Source organism: Ochotona princeps, chromosome 26, assembly GCF_030435755.1.
Source record: "Ochotona princeps isolate mOchPri1 chromosome 26, mOchPri1.hap1, whole genome shotgun sequence".
NCBI lineage: Eukaryota > Metazoa > Chordata > Mammalia > Lagomorpha > Ochotonidae > Ochotona > Ochotona princeps.
The window spans coordinates 22,532,619-22,548,991 of NC_080857.1; the positions used below are offsets into that span (position 1 = coordinate 22,532,619).

At 49.0% G+C, this 16,373-nt stretch overlaps 1 protein-coding gene across 2 annotated transcripts in view; it reads right to left on the reverse strand.

Moving 5' to 3' along the window:
- Nucleotides 1-3,134: 3,134 nt before the first annotated feature.
- Nucleotides 3,135-16,373, reverse strand: part of EXD2 (exonuclease 3'-5' domain containing 2) — a 57,550-nt gene continuing 44,311 nt past the window's right edge. For both annotated transcript variants that reach the window (XM_058655567.1, XM_058655569.1), the window contains 5 exons: nt 12,306-12,637; nt 10,606-10,712; nt 10,188-10,323; nt 8,924-9,280; nt 3,135-3,771 (listed from right to left, as the gene is read on the reverse strand). In XM_058655567.1, coding sequence (XP_058511550.1) covers nt 3,555-3,771; nt 8,924-9,280; nt 10,188-10,323; nt 10,606-10,712; nt 12,306-12,637 — 1,149 coding nt within the window. In that variant the 3' untranslated portion in view covers nt 3,135-3,554. The remainder of the gene's footprint in view (nt 3,772-8,923; nt 9,281-10,187; nt 10,324-10,605; nt 10,713-12,305; nt 12,638-16,373) is intronic.

Consider the following 16,373-nt stretch of genomic DNA (forward strand, 5'->3'; position numbering starts at 1 on the left):
CTTCAGCAACCAGAAATCCCCGCAGACCACGCCTCCATCACCCTGGGATGGTGAACTGCTAATCCCTCTCTCACCTCTACTTACTCACAGGGTTTATTCATCTGAAAGGCAGAGTCACAGAGAGAGAGGAGACAGAGGAGACTTTGCATCTGTTGACTCACTCCCTAAACGGGCAGAACAGCACAGCTGGGCCAGTCTGAGGAACTTCATTGAGCTTCTCCCACAAGGGTGCAGGGGCCCAGGCACTTGGGCCATCTTCCACTGCTTTCCCAGATGTATTAGCAGGCAGCTGGACTGGAAGTGGACAGCCAGGATTCAAAAAGGCATCCAGGTGAGAATGCCAGCACCACAGACAGAGGCTTCACTCACTATGCCACAGCACTGGCCTCTATCACCTTTCTTTTAAAATAAGTTATTTTTTAATTTTCTTTTTAACATTGTATTATCAAGTCAGTTGTGTTTTTAAAAGACACTGACTGCAGGAGGGCAATGAAGCAACACAGGACAGGAGACACGGCAGGGAAGGCCGCCTTTGAGCGTTCACTGCCACTCCCTTGGAGGCCTGCGGGACACCATGAGACACGGGCAGCAGTGCCTCACTCCTAGCCGGTTCCCGCTGTAGCAGTGAGCTCTCCTCTTCATGGTGTAACTTCAAAGATCCAAGTCTAAAGAAACTACCAAAGATGGAGTCAGAGAAATACTGGAAACGACTCAGCATGTCCATCGCTCATGACCAGGCACCGGAACAAGCAAAGCTCTCAACGTTGCAGGAATGCTCAGCTGGGCGGTGCCACCTGCGAGGTGGGGGGAAGCCAGGGCAGCAGCCCGTGGATCTGTAGGATTTCTAGTTCTGGCTTAGGCCTTACACACATTACACACATTTTTAAATTTTGAAAGGAAACTCATCATCATTTAGCCTTGTGCTACTGGAGTGGGGCGGGAGGGGGGGAGAACACACATGGAGTTTGTTTTGTTTTTCAAAGATTTATTCATTTTTACCTGGAAGGCAGATTTACAGAGAGAAGGAGACAGAATGAGAAATATCTTCCATCTGCTGGTTCACTCCCTGAAAGCCCATGAGGGCAGCAGCTGAGCTGATGTGAAGCCAGGAGCCAGGAGCCACAAGTTTCCTTAGGGTATCCCAAGTCAGTGTAAGGTCCTGAGGCTTTAGATGATCCTCCACTGATTTCCTCAGCCACAAGCACAGAGCTGGATGGGAAATGGAGCAGCCAGGACAGGACCCAGCACTGTTATGGGATCCCAGGGCTTGCAGGCAGAGGATTAGCCAATTGAGCTATTGCGTTGGCCTCGAGATAAATTAGTTTTATTCTCTTTCCAGATCCTTCTTTTATAAGAAGACATATTACGTTTATATGAGAGGAAAAGAAATATTTGTTATAAAATATATTACTCTAAAATCTCTCATTTGAGATGGCACCTGTCAGTCCTAAAGCTGAGGGTAGATGCAGAGGATGACGATTCAAAGCCGCACAGTGGAGCGAACCTCCTGGGCTGGAAGGGGAACCCTGCACGCCCTGCCTGGCACGCCCTGCCTGGCTCTTCCACCTCCCTCACTGGGTCCGGCCAGAGGCTCTCCTTCTGTGGCCAAGTACCCACATGAGCCCCCGCGTGTTTCTCAGCTCCCAGCATGGGGATCAGACAAAACAAAAATCCATACCTGTACTTCTCAGAGGAAGAAAGTTTTCTTGAAATGACTCAAAAACAGATACGGGTTAGGCTCAGTAACTGTACCAGAGCCACTTAAGAATGAGTTTAAACACAAATCTACAAGCGCCACCTTGTGGCAAACCTGAATCCAAACAGGAACAGATACCACTGATTTCCTTTCTCCTCCAAGGCCACCTCCACCCCAGTCCCTGCACAACACAGCCAGGAGGCACAGGTCCTACAATTCACCTCAAAGTGGCTCGTGCCACTGGCTTTCACGAATTCTAGTCGAGATCCCAGGAATGCCTATTCTGCTATGCCAGTCCGGTATGTATAGCATCACTTGTGGACTATATACAATTATCAGCTTAAAATCAGCCTGCTATAGATTTACTGAATTGCGAGTCCTGATTGTGGTTACATCGGCCACACGATGCTGCCTCTTTGTAGGGCCTTCTGGTCTGATGTTCCCCACTTCTGTGGTAGGTCAAAATGCAGACTGTAGGGCAGCTATTGCTGGCCTATGGTGCCGTGTGTGCACGCGTGTGCTCGTGTGTGTGTGTGTGTGTGTGTGTGTGTGTGTGTGGACTGCCACGGGGCAGGCACCTGCAGGGTAGTTAACTCCTCCCCTACGCACAGTCACCGTTTTATAAAAAGCCATACAGAAGGGTGTTAATACGGACAAGCAGTGAGTCTTGTGCTTAGAAGTTTTAATCAATCAAGGTTAGACCAGTCATCACCAACTTGGGTACAATTCCAAAACAGAGCTCTTGTTGGTTCAGACCTTAAATGTCCTTTTTAAACTTGTTAAGATCTTGTAAAATGTAAAAGTTTCCTCAAAATTTTTAGAAAAAGTACGATCACTAATAAGTTAATTTTATACTCAAAGCAGTGACTTAACGTTTTGAAAGATGAAGCATCACCCTCCCAAACATGTACGGGGTTCCCTGAACCTGGGGCCCCGGGCCTCAGGCGAAATGCAAGGTGGTTCCAGGGCCACCTGACCTCTAGAGTGTATTACGTGCCAAAATGAGGTCGGTGTCACCAAATGCATGGAACACAAAGTATATGGAGCTGACAGTTTCTGGAAAAATAGAATGTCCCCCTTAGGAAGGGAGAGAGCCAGAAATGCTTGCAGTGCTGGGCAGGGAGCATGCAAGAAGCAAGCAAACAACGCACAGGGAAGAGCTGAGCCAGGAACCGAAGCACTGGGCACAGCGGGAGGACAGCCCAGCGCTTGCCCCGATCCCACCGCCCCACCTCTACTTGCAGCAGAGGGCTTCCCTGAGGAGGGGGCAGCGCGCACAGCAGGACACTGCTGTGTTTCTTCCAGTGTGACAAGGGGAGCATAGTCAAGCCTGGGAGACCAACGGAAGCAAGCCGCTTGGGATGGGTGAGTCACAGGAGAGCACAAAGCCAAAGAAAATGATCCTGGGGGGTGGGGAGTGGGGGGGGCTGCCCTGGGTGTCCGACCTCGACCACTGAGGCCAATCGGTGCGCTTCACAGGCAGGCAGTGTGCTAAAAAACGACGATCTAAGAGTCTAGACAAGCGGCTTCTTGGAGAAATCCTCAGTTTCCCTTGGTGCAGGAAAGGAAGAAAGGGAGTGGAATAAAGGTTGAGGCCTTTCCTGCTCACAAAAACAAAACAAAAGAGGAAAAAAGCATGCGTACTGCTCTTGCCCAGTTAAAATCCAAAAACCCTGAGCTGCCCTTAAGATCGCACCCTGACGGCTCCAGGAGATCCGGGATCTGTACAGGCTAGCATCCTGACCCGCACTCTGACTCGGGCTCTGACAACTGATGCTGATGCAGTCCAACAGGAAGACAGGTCCGTTCCACCTCGACCACGGCCTCCCACCCGTCCTAACCTGGGCAGGGGCAGCGCTCATGACAGCTTGATCGGAAGGTCATCCCCGTATTTCCGGAGCAGCTTCTGATGGTTGTGATCCACCGACCACTGCTGGGGCAGGTGTGTGGGCTGCATGGAGTCCAGGAAGTGCTGGCGCCAGCGGCTCTCCAGCTGCATGAGGGAGCGCAGGCCACCCTGGATGTGACACTGCACCACCTTGAGCCCGTGCGGGACGTAGTTTTCATTGGAGATCCTGCAGAGACATGAACGACAAAGGGTATGAGAGAAACAAGCATGGGATGGTGGCATAAACAGCTTCAAGCGCTGCTGGCCCAGGGTCTTGCGGGAGGTGGTTAGACTCCTGCAGGCTCTTTCTCGTCCATGCTTATTTTTGTAGTTGAGCCCCACGGTTCACAATCCAAAGAGAAGGCCTTTGGAAGCTGTGAGCTACACCCAGGGGCAGGTTGGTGCCCAGGGTCAAGTGCTCCCTGGGGAAGCCCCACGGTCTAGCTGATGATGGGGGTGAGGGAAGAACACTGGGCTGTTGCCGAGCCCAAGACCCCCCAGAGGTCAACTCCCCTTCTTTAAAGGCATTTGTTCAGAGTCAAACTCAGTGTCCATGGGAGCCTGGGATGCGATCCAGCTGCTCCAGGTCTTCACAACAGTGTGAACACCAGAGCGTAAAACGCAGCAGGCTCTGTTTGCCTGACTGCCTTCTGCCAGGCCGCCTTGGTGAGCAGTGTCCCCGCGATGAAGCTGCTGAGGCCCGTGGCTGTGCACAGGGGGCCACAGAGCGGGAAGACGGAGTCTCTGTCTCCTTCCCAAACGGGAAGCCCTTAGGACCCGCTCTGACACCATGGAACAGTGCCCGTTTATGGTCCCCCTCTGTGAGCCAGGGCACCTTTCTCAAGGAGGCAGCTGGCCACTATGGAATCCTGTCTCTCCCTACATCAGCTCTCACCCCTCCCTCCCAAGAGCCTCCTCATCAGGCGACAGTTTGTGATTCAGCTGATGAGCTTGCCACTGACCTGTCTGTCTCCCAACAGCTGTTCTCAGTCTCTCTGTTGTTGTTCTATACAGAGAAACATTTACTGAGTGATTAACAACTGGTGTTTGCATGGATAAGCTAAAGAAATATTCTGTTACCAAAATCTCCTGGTAGAAACGCAAAGGGCAAATTAGCTCAGTTATTTCTTCTTCCTATTTTGATATTTAATTTTCATATAAGATCCTTATGTTACCACATAGAAGGGGAAATACTGTTGAAATAAAAGTTTGTGGAGACCAGGGCAATGGTTCAATTGGCTAATCCTCTGACTGCAAGCACTGGCATCCCATATTAGCACTGGTTCTGTTCCGGATGCTCCACTTCCCATCCAGCTCTCTACTAATGGCCTGGGGAAGCAGTGGAGGATGGCCCAAGTGCTCGGAACCCTGCACCCATGTGGGAGACCCAGAAGTTCCTGGTCCCTGGCTTCTGATCAGCTCAACTCTGGCCAGCAGAGGGAAGATCTCTGTCTCTCCTTCTCCCTCTGCAAAATCTGCCTTTCAAATAAAAATGAATCTTTTTTTTTAAGATTTATTTATTTTTATTGGAAAGTCAGATATACAGAGAGGAGGAGAGACAGGAAGATCTTCCATCCGATGATTCACTCCCCAAGTGACCACCATGGTCGGTGCTGTGCTGATCCGGAGCCAGGAGCCAGGAACTTCCTCCAGGTCTCCCACATGGGTGCAGGGTCCCAAGGTTTTGGGCTGTCCTCAACTGCTTTCCCAGGCCAATAGCAGGAGCTGGATGGGAATGGAGCTGCCAGGATTAGAACCGGCACCCATATGGGATCCTGGAGTGTTCAAGGCGAGGACTTCAGCTGCTAGGCCACAGCACCGGGCCCCAAAATAAACAAATCTTGGGAAAAAAAAGACAGAGGCTTCCCTCACTCCTCCTAAGAATACTGTCAGTTCTGCCATTCTAGGTTGCTGGTGACCCCAAGCAGCAAATACAAAATCAATTCCCTATTTACTGAAATCTCGAATTGCATGTTAAAAAAAAAAATAGAAATCCAGGACAAGATGACGTAAAGGAAACCATAAGTCGGCAAGAAGCATTAGCAGAAATGACCACCGCTCCCTGGGCCCTGGAAGGCAGCTGAGGCAGGGTGCATGTGTATGCCTTCTGAGATGAGGTAAGCTGGGCTAGAGTGAAGTTACATTCTGTTTTAGCCATCAAGGAACGAAATCAATTTTTCTACCTCTTTTAGCTTTTCCCCACTCTCTACGTCGTCTTTATAGTCACAGACCTCCATGTAATCCACTTAGTTGTGTGGTTCTATGTGAACATATATTTGCTCCAGGAATGCTTTAGTCATTACTTTGTTTCCAACTGTGACTTTTATATTGGAAATAAACAGATCTCCTTATATCAGAATGACCAACTTTCTGAATCTGAATTTGCACCTAACTGTAAGCACTGCCTGCCTACCATCTCCCTCTGACCCATGCAAGCATTTGTACTCATACATCTGATCATTTTTTAGAACTTTTTCCTTTTATTTGAAGGGCAGAGAGACAGACAGAGATCTGTCATCCACTGACTGACTCCTAGCATGTCTGCCACAGCCAGGGGTGGGCCACGCCATAGCCAGCAGCCTGGCACCCACCCCAGGTTGTCGTGTGGGTGGCAGTGATCCAACCACTTGAGCCATCATGTGCTACTTCCAAGGCAGATACGGGCAGGAAGCTGGATTAGAAGAAGAAGAGTCAGGAATCAAACCAGGCAGTCATAAGTGGAATGTGGGTGTCCTGAGCAGCAATTAACTCTGCACAAAATGCATAATGTTTAAATTTCTTTGAACATGTCAGCAAACCTCACCCTCCTAAATATTTTAAAATTCAGTCTTCTTCAAGGGGGCTGGCTATTCTCGGCCTGAAGCCTAACATCCACATACCAATCCAGCATGGCCTGTGGCTGCACAGAGATGGGTGGGGGGGGGCTCAGGAAATACATTTGGGAATTAATCAAATGAGCCAATCTCATTAATGTGTCCTATAACATCAATATAACCTCAAACAATCACACATAAAACTTATAAAATAACATGCATTCTACAACTCACAAAATAACGGGATAAAATTCAATAATAAAGTTTTTCATATAATAAAATTATTTTTAAAAGCCTTTTAAAATTATTATAACTTGGAAAGACTTTTTAAATGCAAGCTATAATATTAGCAGTTACCAGTAAGATATCTAAACCTTATTTTAGCAGGTTGCAATAAGAAAGAATATGGTGGGGCCAACATTGCGGCATAGTGGGTGAAGTCTCTCCCTGTGAGGCCAGCATCTCTACGGGTGTTGGGTTGAGTCCTAGATGCTCCATATTCTATCCTGCTCCCTGCTGATGGCCTGGAAAAAACAAAGATGGCCCAAGTACTTGGGCCTCTGCCACCCATGTGGTAAACATGGGTGAAGCTCCTGGTTCCTGGCTTCGGCCTGGCTAAGACCTGGCTGTCATGGAATCTGGGGAAAGAACCAGCAGATAAAAAATCTCTCTCTCTGTCCCTCCTGCCCTCTCCACAACTCAGACTTTCAAAAAATAAGTAAATTTTAAAAATAAATAATTACAGGGCCCCATGTGGTAGCCTAGTTCTAAAATCCTCGCCTTGCAAGCTCCGGGATTCCATATGGGCTCCAGTTCTAATCCCGGTAACCCCGCTTCCCATCCAGCTCCCTGTTTGTGGCCTGGGAAAGCAGTCGAGGACAGCCTTGGGACCCTGCACCCATGTGGGAGATCCGTAAGAGGATCTGGGCTCCTTGCTTCCAATCAGTGCAGTTCCAGCTGTTGTGGCCGCTTGGGGAGTGAATTAACAGACAGAAGATCTTTCTCTCTTTCTCTCCTCCTCTCTGTATATCTGACTTTCCAATAAAAATAAATCTTTTTTAAAAATTAAATAAATAAATAATTATAGCAATTTATTTAAGGTTTGTTAGCTTAGTACTATAAGATACAGTGTATAAATGCCTGTTTAATAGGCATATGCAAGATCTGTGATCAATCAGTAGCCTGGGTAAAATTCTTGTCTCTGAAAATAGACAAATATTTGTGACTATAATTACAGTTTTAATTGGCTGTTTTCTTATTAGTGAAGTCATTCTCAATTTTTATTTATTTATTGGACTACCTTTTTATTTGAAAGACAGACAGTAAGAGATTTTCCATTTTCTGCTTTGCTCCCCAAGAACCTGCAGCCCCCCACGTCTCACATTAGTAGGAAGCCGAGAAATCAGGGCTTGAGCCAGACACCCCAGGCATCCTAAGGCATGGTAAGTAACTGCCAAATGCTGACCCATCCCTTACTTTTTTTTATTGTTCTTTATAGATTCATTTGATTTTTACAAGGCTGGGTCGCAGAAAAAAGAATCTTTCATCCACTGGATCACCCCCCTGGTGGTTGGGCTAGGCCAAAGCCACAGGCCAGAAGCTTTCTCAAGATCTCCCATGTGGATGGCAGAGGCCCAAGCACCTGAACCACCCTCTATTGCCTTCCCGGGTCACTAGCAGGGAGCTTGGCAGGGCAGCCAAGATGCAGACTGGTGCCCATGTGGGATACTAGCCTCTAAGGTGGCAGCTTTACTCACTATGCCACAACCCCAGCACCTACTTTGTGTGTGTGTATAACAGAAACACTATGAGTAGCTGTTATCAGGATTTTGTGAACTTACTGGCTCAATGACCTCCTCCGCCAGTACTGCTGAAAAAAAGGGAGAGTTGGAAAGAAAACTGTACCTCCCAGCCCCAGGACTCAGAGTCATGCAGCCTTTCATTTTTAGGATCAGAAGCATCTGATCTAGGGGCACTGAGTTAAGTCATATGAATTTAACACTGTACGCATAGGGAAGGAGGGAGAAAGCAAGGGAGGAGGAAAGAAGAGAAAATTCATGGAGCTGGGAACAACAGGTCTGCCCAGCATTCCATGCAGCAGGCCGGTCCCTGGAGCGCAGCTGAGACAGGAGACGTGACCCCACAGTTCTCACACTCTTGGGGGAGACCAGGGATGTGAACTCACCAAAACAGCACTTGGCCTGAAACTTCCGATTCCCAGGCAGCCCTGGGTTGTTATTTTTGTCCCATGTGCTGACTTCTTCTGTAAGACACAACTCTTGCGTGTAAACTCTCCTACTAATCATAAAGATGCCTGGACTAAAGTATGTGGCATCAAAGAGTCAAGGGAAGACACCCTAGGAACAGCCAGTCTACTGTGGAAAGTCAAATCTGAACGAGATTGTCCTAATCCATTCCCGAGGCATCTTTACGCCCTACTGTGCTGAGCAGGAGGCCCAGGCCCTATCCCTAGCAAACCTGTCCCCAAAGGGGTGAGGGTGATGTCCCTGGCCTAGTCAGCTGTACCTGGTCTCCAGGTTGGCGGCCTCCTGCAGCATCTCCTCCGTGATGGTGTCCGTGTTGTAAAACTCTCTTAGTGCTTGCAGCAGCTCCTCCTTGCGATGTGCAGGCAGGCTTTCGGCGTTGAGCAGGGCCCTGGCCCCGGAACGCACCTGCCGGCGCTCGGGGTCCTCCAGCAGGCGCAAGCCCTCCTCGGAGCCAATGGGGGCCTGGAACTCCTTGGCCAGCTGCTGCTTCAGGTGGTTGTCGTAGTAGTTGGAGATGGCGTGGCAGGAGGTGCAGAGCAGCAGCACGTCGTGCGAGTTGTGGTCCTTCATCTCGATGGGGAAGTGCTTGCGGTACTCGTGGGGAATCACGTTCTTCCTAGAACAAGCCCACGGGAGAGCAGGGCTCATCAGCACGGTACTCCGAGCAAAGGCCACACGGGCAGGGAGCTACTGGGATCCCAATCTGGGCCCTGAGTGCCACAACCAAAAGACACTCCTTAAAGCCAATTCCACTCTTGGCCCTGCATGAGTCTCAGGGTTCCAGCTGCCTGCCTCACCTGTTCCTCAGATACCTCGAGCCTCCTAGTCAGTCTCATAGCAAAAATTATTTGCTATGAGGCTGTCATGCTCTAGAAGGAAGAGTTACTTAAAGAAATGTAAGGATATCTGAATGGTCCCCGACAGCCAGAAAGCAACTCTGCGAAGCCTGGTGGCCTGAGAGGGGGGCAGCATCCCTCATCTGGGAAATCCCTCATGCTAACACGACTTCCTGGGTTCCCCAAGGCCCACCATGGTGTTCTGAGGGAACAAAGTACTCAGGGCAGACCAGGCAGCAGCAAGGGCACAGGAGAAGGAGCAAAGAGAGTCTCGACACGGCAGCCAAGAAGAAGGCACAAACATCCGAGCACCTAGGCCACATGCCACTGTGCACGGACCTTGACATGAAAAGCAGCACAGCCCAGAGCAGCCTCCAGGAACAACACCAAGGCTCAGAAAGTTCACCAGCCACTCAGGGAGAAGACAAGGACCCAGCCCCTAAAGGATGTGGTGCTTGGTCCTTCCTGAGCAAGAGGGAGCTGTGCTCTCTACCTCTAGGGGACCAGGATGCTGTCACAGAGCCTTGTATTCCAGGAACCAAGAGGTGGCTCTGGGAGGAAGAGGCCAGCCATCGGGGAGACTGGCTTGTGCACGGGGGACGAGCCTCTCGCCAAGCTGGCAGGTTCTAGCTACACCTCAACGTCTACGTGAGGCAGCTGGTCAAGGCAGCTCACAACCCCGCTCACCGGATGTAGGAGTCCCGCTTGCCACACACCACGCACAGGTTCTCTTTGACCATCAGGTAGTAGTCTCCCGGGGATTCAGGTCTGCCCGCGGGCTCAAAGCGGAGCTTCACCACAAACGGCTCTTCGCTCACCAGTTCTGGGAGGGAAGAAGGAAGTCAAAGCCAACTGTCCCACCCCACCCACCCACAGGTATCCCCCCACCCACCCACAGGTATCCCCCCACATCCCCCCACATCCAGGGAGATGATACAGCTGTGCCCTGCTGGGTCCCAACAGAACACTATGTGCTGTGACCACCCCGGTCGTGTGTCTCCAGGCCTGTCGTCTTCTATTCACCCCCTCCCTGACCATGCAGCCCACTCCTACTGGTGCCCACGCGCCCTCAGCCCAGAGACACCAAGCTGGCCACATGTCGCACCTCCAATGCCTTTGTGGAGGTACCACTGGGCTTTTCTTCGGTCACAGGTGCAGAGAGGCTGTCCGTCAGGAGCGTGAAGGAAGCAGTTATCGTAAAGAGGTGATTTCCTGTCGGGAAGGAGAGAGAAACCTCAGAGAGCCACCTGCTTGTCAAGGCCTCCGTGGTCTTCCCATTCTCAAACCGATCTCCACACCAGGGTCACCCATACAAATTATGGAAAAAACAAGTAGGGCAAGAAACCAGTTAGCCCTCCATCTACACTGGGTGAGGAGGCAGAAACTAACAATAAATTCATCGTTGCCTCTAGTTCTCATGCTTGTTGACGAAGACATTAGGTGGTGAACCGGGCGGCGCTTACATAGCTCTGCCTTGACACACACAACACCGGTGCTACAAGAGGGCACCAAATAACTGCACGAGGAAACTTTAAAGCTCAAGCTAAACTAATGAGGGCCACATGAATTTATTTCAAGCTCTCATGTAAAATTTTCTCCGCTTTATTTATTTTTAATTGAAAAGGCAGATTTACAGAGAGAAGAGACCATGAGAAAGATCTTCCATCCATTCACTCCCCAAGTGGCCACAATGGCCGGAGCTGAGCCAATCTGAAGCCAGGAGCCAGGAGCTTCTTCCAAGTCTCCCATGCAGGTGTAGGATTTCAAGGCTCTGGGCCATACTCCATTGCCTTCCCAGGCCACAAACCAGCGTCCATATGGGATCCTGGCACATACAAGGTGAGAATTTAGCTTACTAGGCTACCGTGCCTGGCCCCAAATTTTCTCCACTTTTCAATCATCCATTTCCTAAAGGCATTTTCCTACAGGGACCAAACTTCCATTCCAAAGTAAATGGAGTCATCTCCCAACAACAAAAGTAAAGGTTGTACTGGAAAAGTTGTGCTGGCTAGAGAACGATGCTGGTTTATAGCTGCGTCTCATTCGAAATTATCCAATACCAAGCAAGCGAGAAAGGAGGGGATGTACTGCCCCTGCAGGTACCCAGCTGCTCCAGGAGTCCCTTTCATAGTCAACTGAAGCAAAAAAGGAGACTAGATATCTCCCCATTTACAGCTGGAGAGCTTACAGGTATAAGTCACATCAGGTTCAGTGACAAAGTCAGGCTAAGTGGTCCTCATTTCCATTCCAATTGTGCAAAGAGTAAAAGAAAAAAAAAAATAAGGGGAGGCAGATGTTGTAGCATAGAAGGTAAAACTGACGCCTGAGATAACAGCATCCCATACGGGCACGTGTTTGAAATCTGGCTGCTCCACTTCCCATCCAGCTCCCTGCCCATATGCCTGGGAAAGCAGCAGAGGATGGTCAAGCACTTAGACCCCTGCACCCATGTGGAAGACCCAGAAGAAATTCCTGGTTCCTGGCTTCAGCCGGGCTCAGCTCTGGTTGTTGTGGACTTTGGGGAATGAATCAGCAGATGGAAGATCTCTCTCTCTCTCTCTCCATGCCCCAACTCCACTGGCCCCATAACTGTACCTTTCAAATAAATAAAATTAAATATTTGAAAAATAATAATAAAAGAAGGGGGGAAAAGGGAAAAAACGCAAAATAAAGCAAAGGATGGCCCAAATGTCCTTGAATAAAAAGGACAAGAAAACACATCCTGGGAAGCTTCCTGACAGGCCTTCACCCCAAACCCCCACATCGCATCACACCCCTGCTGAAGCCAAGAGAAGAACCAGTTACCTGGCTGAATAGCCCACGCCCAAGGGCTTTCTCTTATGTCTTCTGGGGTCTCTCCCTTGCTGGCTGCCAGGCACTGCTCCATCACTCTTAGCCTTCTTATTTCTTGGCTTCTGCGGCGACTCCGTGGCTTCCCCGTTAACCTCTTCTCCCAATCTGCTGAACGCTTTGCTGCGGAACGGGACGTCTACCATGTGCCGACATTTCTCCAGGACTTCCCTCCAGCCAGTGTGGTCATCGCTCTCTCGTACGGCAGAATTCCTCGACACAGAGTATCCGAGGAGATGCAGAAAGAGAGCCACCGACACCTGAGCGTCCCTGGCGGCATACGTCACCTGGAGAGAGAACTCAGACATCATAGGCACCCGGAAGGCACAACACAGAGACCAGCTCCAAACACAGTCAGGAAGACACAAACTTGAGAATCCCAATTCAAAATGGTCAATAACCTACCATAAAAAAAAAAAATGATCACAAAAGACTTCAGAATGTATCAAAGTAAACTGCACAGCATAAAATTTCTCACTTGCTCATTTTTTTTTTAATTAGGGGTGGCACTGTGGCACAGCCAATTAAGCTACAGTCTGCAATGTAGCATTTCATGTGGGTGCTGGTTCAAGTCCCAGCTACTCCGTTTCTGATCTAGCCCCTGCCACTGTGCCTGGAAAGGCAGCAGAAGATGCATGAGAGACCTGCATGAGAGACCTGCTTCCTGCTTTCAGCCTGAATCAGGCTTAGCTCTTGTGGTTTTTCATGGGGAATGAACCAGCACGAAGATTTTTCTTTTTTATTTTTCTGGCTTTTTTTTCCCTTCTGCCTCTGCAACTCTATCTTTTAAATAAATACATGTCTTAAAAAAAAAAAAAAAAAGAACCCTTCTTCCAAGGGACTAGTGAAAGGCAACCCAGTCATACACAAAACGAGTCAAGGGTCCAGCGCAGTACCCTAGTGGCTAAATCTTCATCTTGCACCTGTCGGGATCCCACATGTGCACTCACTTGTGTCCCAGATGCTCCACTTCCCTTCCAGTACTCTATTTGTGGCCTGGGAAAGTAGTGGAGGATGACCCAAAGCCTTGGGATCCTGCACCCGCGTGGGAGACCCAGAAGAGGTTGCTGGCTTCTGGCTTCAGATTGGCTTAGGTCAGGCCATTACAACCACTTAGGGAATGAACAAGCAGACAGAAATCCTTCTCTCTGTATTTTCTCCTCTCTGTAAATCTGCCTTCCACAAAAAAGATAAATGAATCATAAAAAAAAAACCTAGTCAAAATGAAAGTTAATAGCTTTTCCCAACAAAGAGTGTAAGACTCCAAAAGTCCTTTCATAACCAAGCAAGGTAAATAATTCTATTAGTAAGGTTTTTTGATGCCTTTAGAATAAAACAAGTTCAGACAAAATTTTCCACCTAGATCTGATAATGTAAATATCCATCAGGAGATTTTTCTCCAACAGAAAAGAGAGTGCTTGCTTGTGAAAAGAAGGCTTTTTAACATACTGCTTCCAAATATGTCGCAACAAATGGTGCTGGGAGACAGGCAGACACCCACATGTGAAAGAAGGAATTTAGAAACTTATCTCTCTCTCTTTTTTTTTTTTTAAAGATTTATTCATTTTATTACAGCCAGATATACACAGAGGAGGAGAGACAGAGAGGAAGACCTTCCATCCGATGATTCACTCCCCAAGTGAGCCGCAACAGGCCGGTGCGCGCCGATCCGATGCAGGGAACCAGGAACCTCTTCCGGGTCTCCCACGTGGGTGCAGGGTCCCAATGCATTGGGCCGTCCTCGACTGCTTTCCCAGGCCACAAGCAGGGAGCTGGATGGGAAGTGGAGCTGCCGGGATTAGAACCGGCGTCCATATGGGATTCCGGGGCTTTCAAGGCGAGGACTTTAGCTGCTAGGCCACGCCACCGGGCCCTCTCTCTCTCTTTTTTTAAGATTTGACTTTATTGGAAAGGCAGATTTACAGAGAGGAGGAAAGACAGACAAAGATCTTTCATCCACTGGTTCACTCCCCACGTGGCCGTAACGGCTGCAGCTGAGCCGATCCGAAGGTGGGAGCTTCTTCCAGGTCTCCCACACAGGTGCAGGGTCCCAAGGCTCTGGGCCGTCCTCCACTGCTTTCCCAGGCCACAAGCAGGGAGCTGGATGGGAAGTGGAGCTGCCGGGATGAGAACCAGCACCCATATGGGTTCCTGGCATACGCAAAGTGATGATACAGCCACTGAGCCATCACACTGGGCCTTGGAATCTTATCTCAAATGACACATAAAAATCAACTAAGAATAGATTACTAACCTAAGTGCAAAAGTTACAGGAAATGTATGTGGTAAATTTTCACAATTTTGCATTAGGCAATACTTTATTGGCTATGATACAAAAAGTATAAGCAATAAAAGAAAAAAATCAGACAATTAGAGCTCATCAAAATTACAACTTTTGTGTTTGATCTCATCAAGATGCAAATATAACCTGAACAATGAGACAAAATATTTTTATTTTTTTATAACTCTTTTAAAAACTCCCATATGGGATCCCGGCGTGTTCAAGGCATTGCAAACTCAGATATATATAGAAAGGAGGAGAGACAGAAAGGAAGATCTTCCCTCCAATGATTCACTCCCCAAATGGCCGCAATGGCCGGTGTCGCGCTGATTCGGAGCCAGCAGCCAGGAGCTCTTCTGGGTCTCCCACACAGGTGCAGGGTCCCTAGGATTTGAGCCGTCCTTGACTGCTTTCCCAGGCCACAAGCAGGGAACTGGTTGGGAAGCAGGGCCGCTGGGATTAGAACTGGCATCCATCTGGGATCCAGGTTCGTTCAAGGCGAGGATTTTAGCTGCAGGCCACTGCGCGGGCCCCAGAAAATATTTTTAAATAGCATTAGCATATCTGGGTAAGGGATTAGTATCCAGAATATATAAACAACTCTTTTTTTCTTGGAGAAAGTCATATTTACAGAGAGGACAGAGAGAAAGATCTTCCATCTGCTGGTTCACTACACAAGTGGCTACAATGGCCAGAGCTGAACTAATCTCAAGCCAGGAGCCAGAAGCCTCTCTGGATCTCCCACACAGGTGCAGGGACCCAAGGCTTTGGGCTGTCCTCAACTGCTTTCCCAGGTTACAAGCAGGGAGCTGGATGGGAGGTCGAGCAGCCGGGACACGAACTGGTGCCCACATGGGATCCCAGCGCACACAAGGTAAGGACTCCAGCCACTAGGCTACTACACCAAGCCCTAAATAAATAACTCTTTAAAAAAAAAAAAAAAGATTTATTTATTATATTGGAAAGGCAGATGTACAGAGAGGAGAGACAGAGAGGAAGATCTTCCGTCTGATGATTCACTCCCCAAGTGGCCGCAATGGCCAGTGCTGCGCCGATCCAAAGCCAGGATCCGGGAACTTCTGGGTCTTGCACGCGGGTGCAGGAACCCAAAGCCTTGGGCCGTCCTCGACTGCTGTCCCAGGCCACAAGCAGGGAGCTGGATGGGAAGTGGAGCTGCAGGGATTAGAACCGGCGTCCATATGGGATCCCGGGGCGTTCAAGGCGAGGACCTTTACCATTGAGCTTTTGCACCGGGCCCTAAAAATACCTCTTAAAACTCAGTGACAGGGGCTGGCATTGTGGCATAGAGGGTTGAGCTACTGCCTACACTGTCAGCATTCCATATCTAAGCACTGCTTTGAGTCTCAGCTGCTGATGCACCTGGGAAAGCAGCAGATGATGGTTCAAGTGCTTAGGTTCCTGCTGCCCACGTGGGAGACATGAATGAAGTTCGTGGCTCCCATCTTCGGCCTGGCCTACCCCTTGGCATTGCAGCCATTTGGGAAGTACGCCAGCAGAGGGAAGATCTTGTTCTCTCTGTCTCTCCCTTTCTCGCTATCACTCTTTTCAATAAATGTGTGCGTTTTTAAACTACACATTTATTTTCATCAAAAAAAAAAAAAAAGACTATTTTCTAAATAGCCTGGCATACAGTAAGCATTCGAAAATGCGTTTGGAATTCTTACTTTTTTATGTAAGTGGCATATGCATTATTGTATACTAGTCTATCCAATACTTTTACA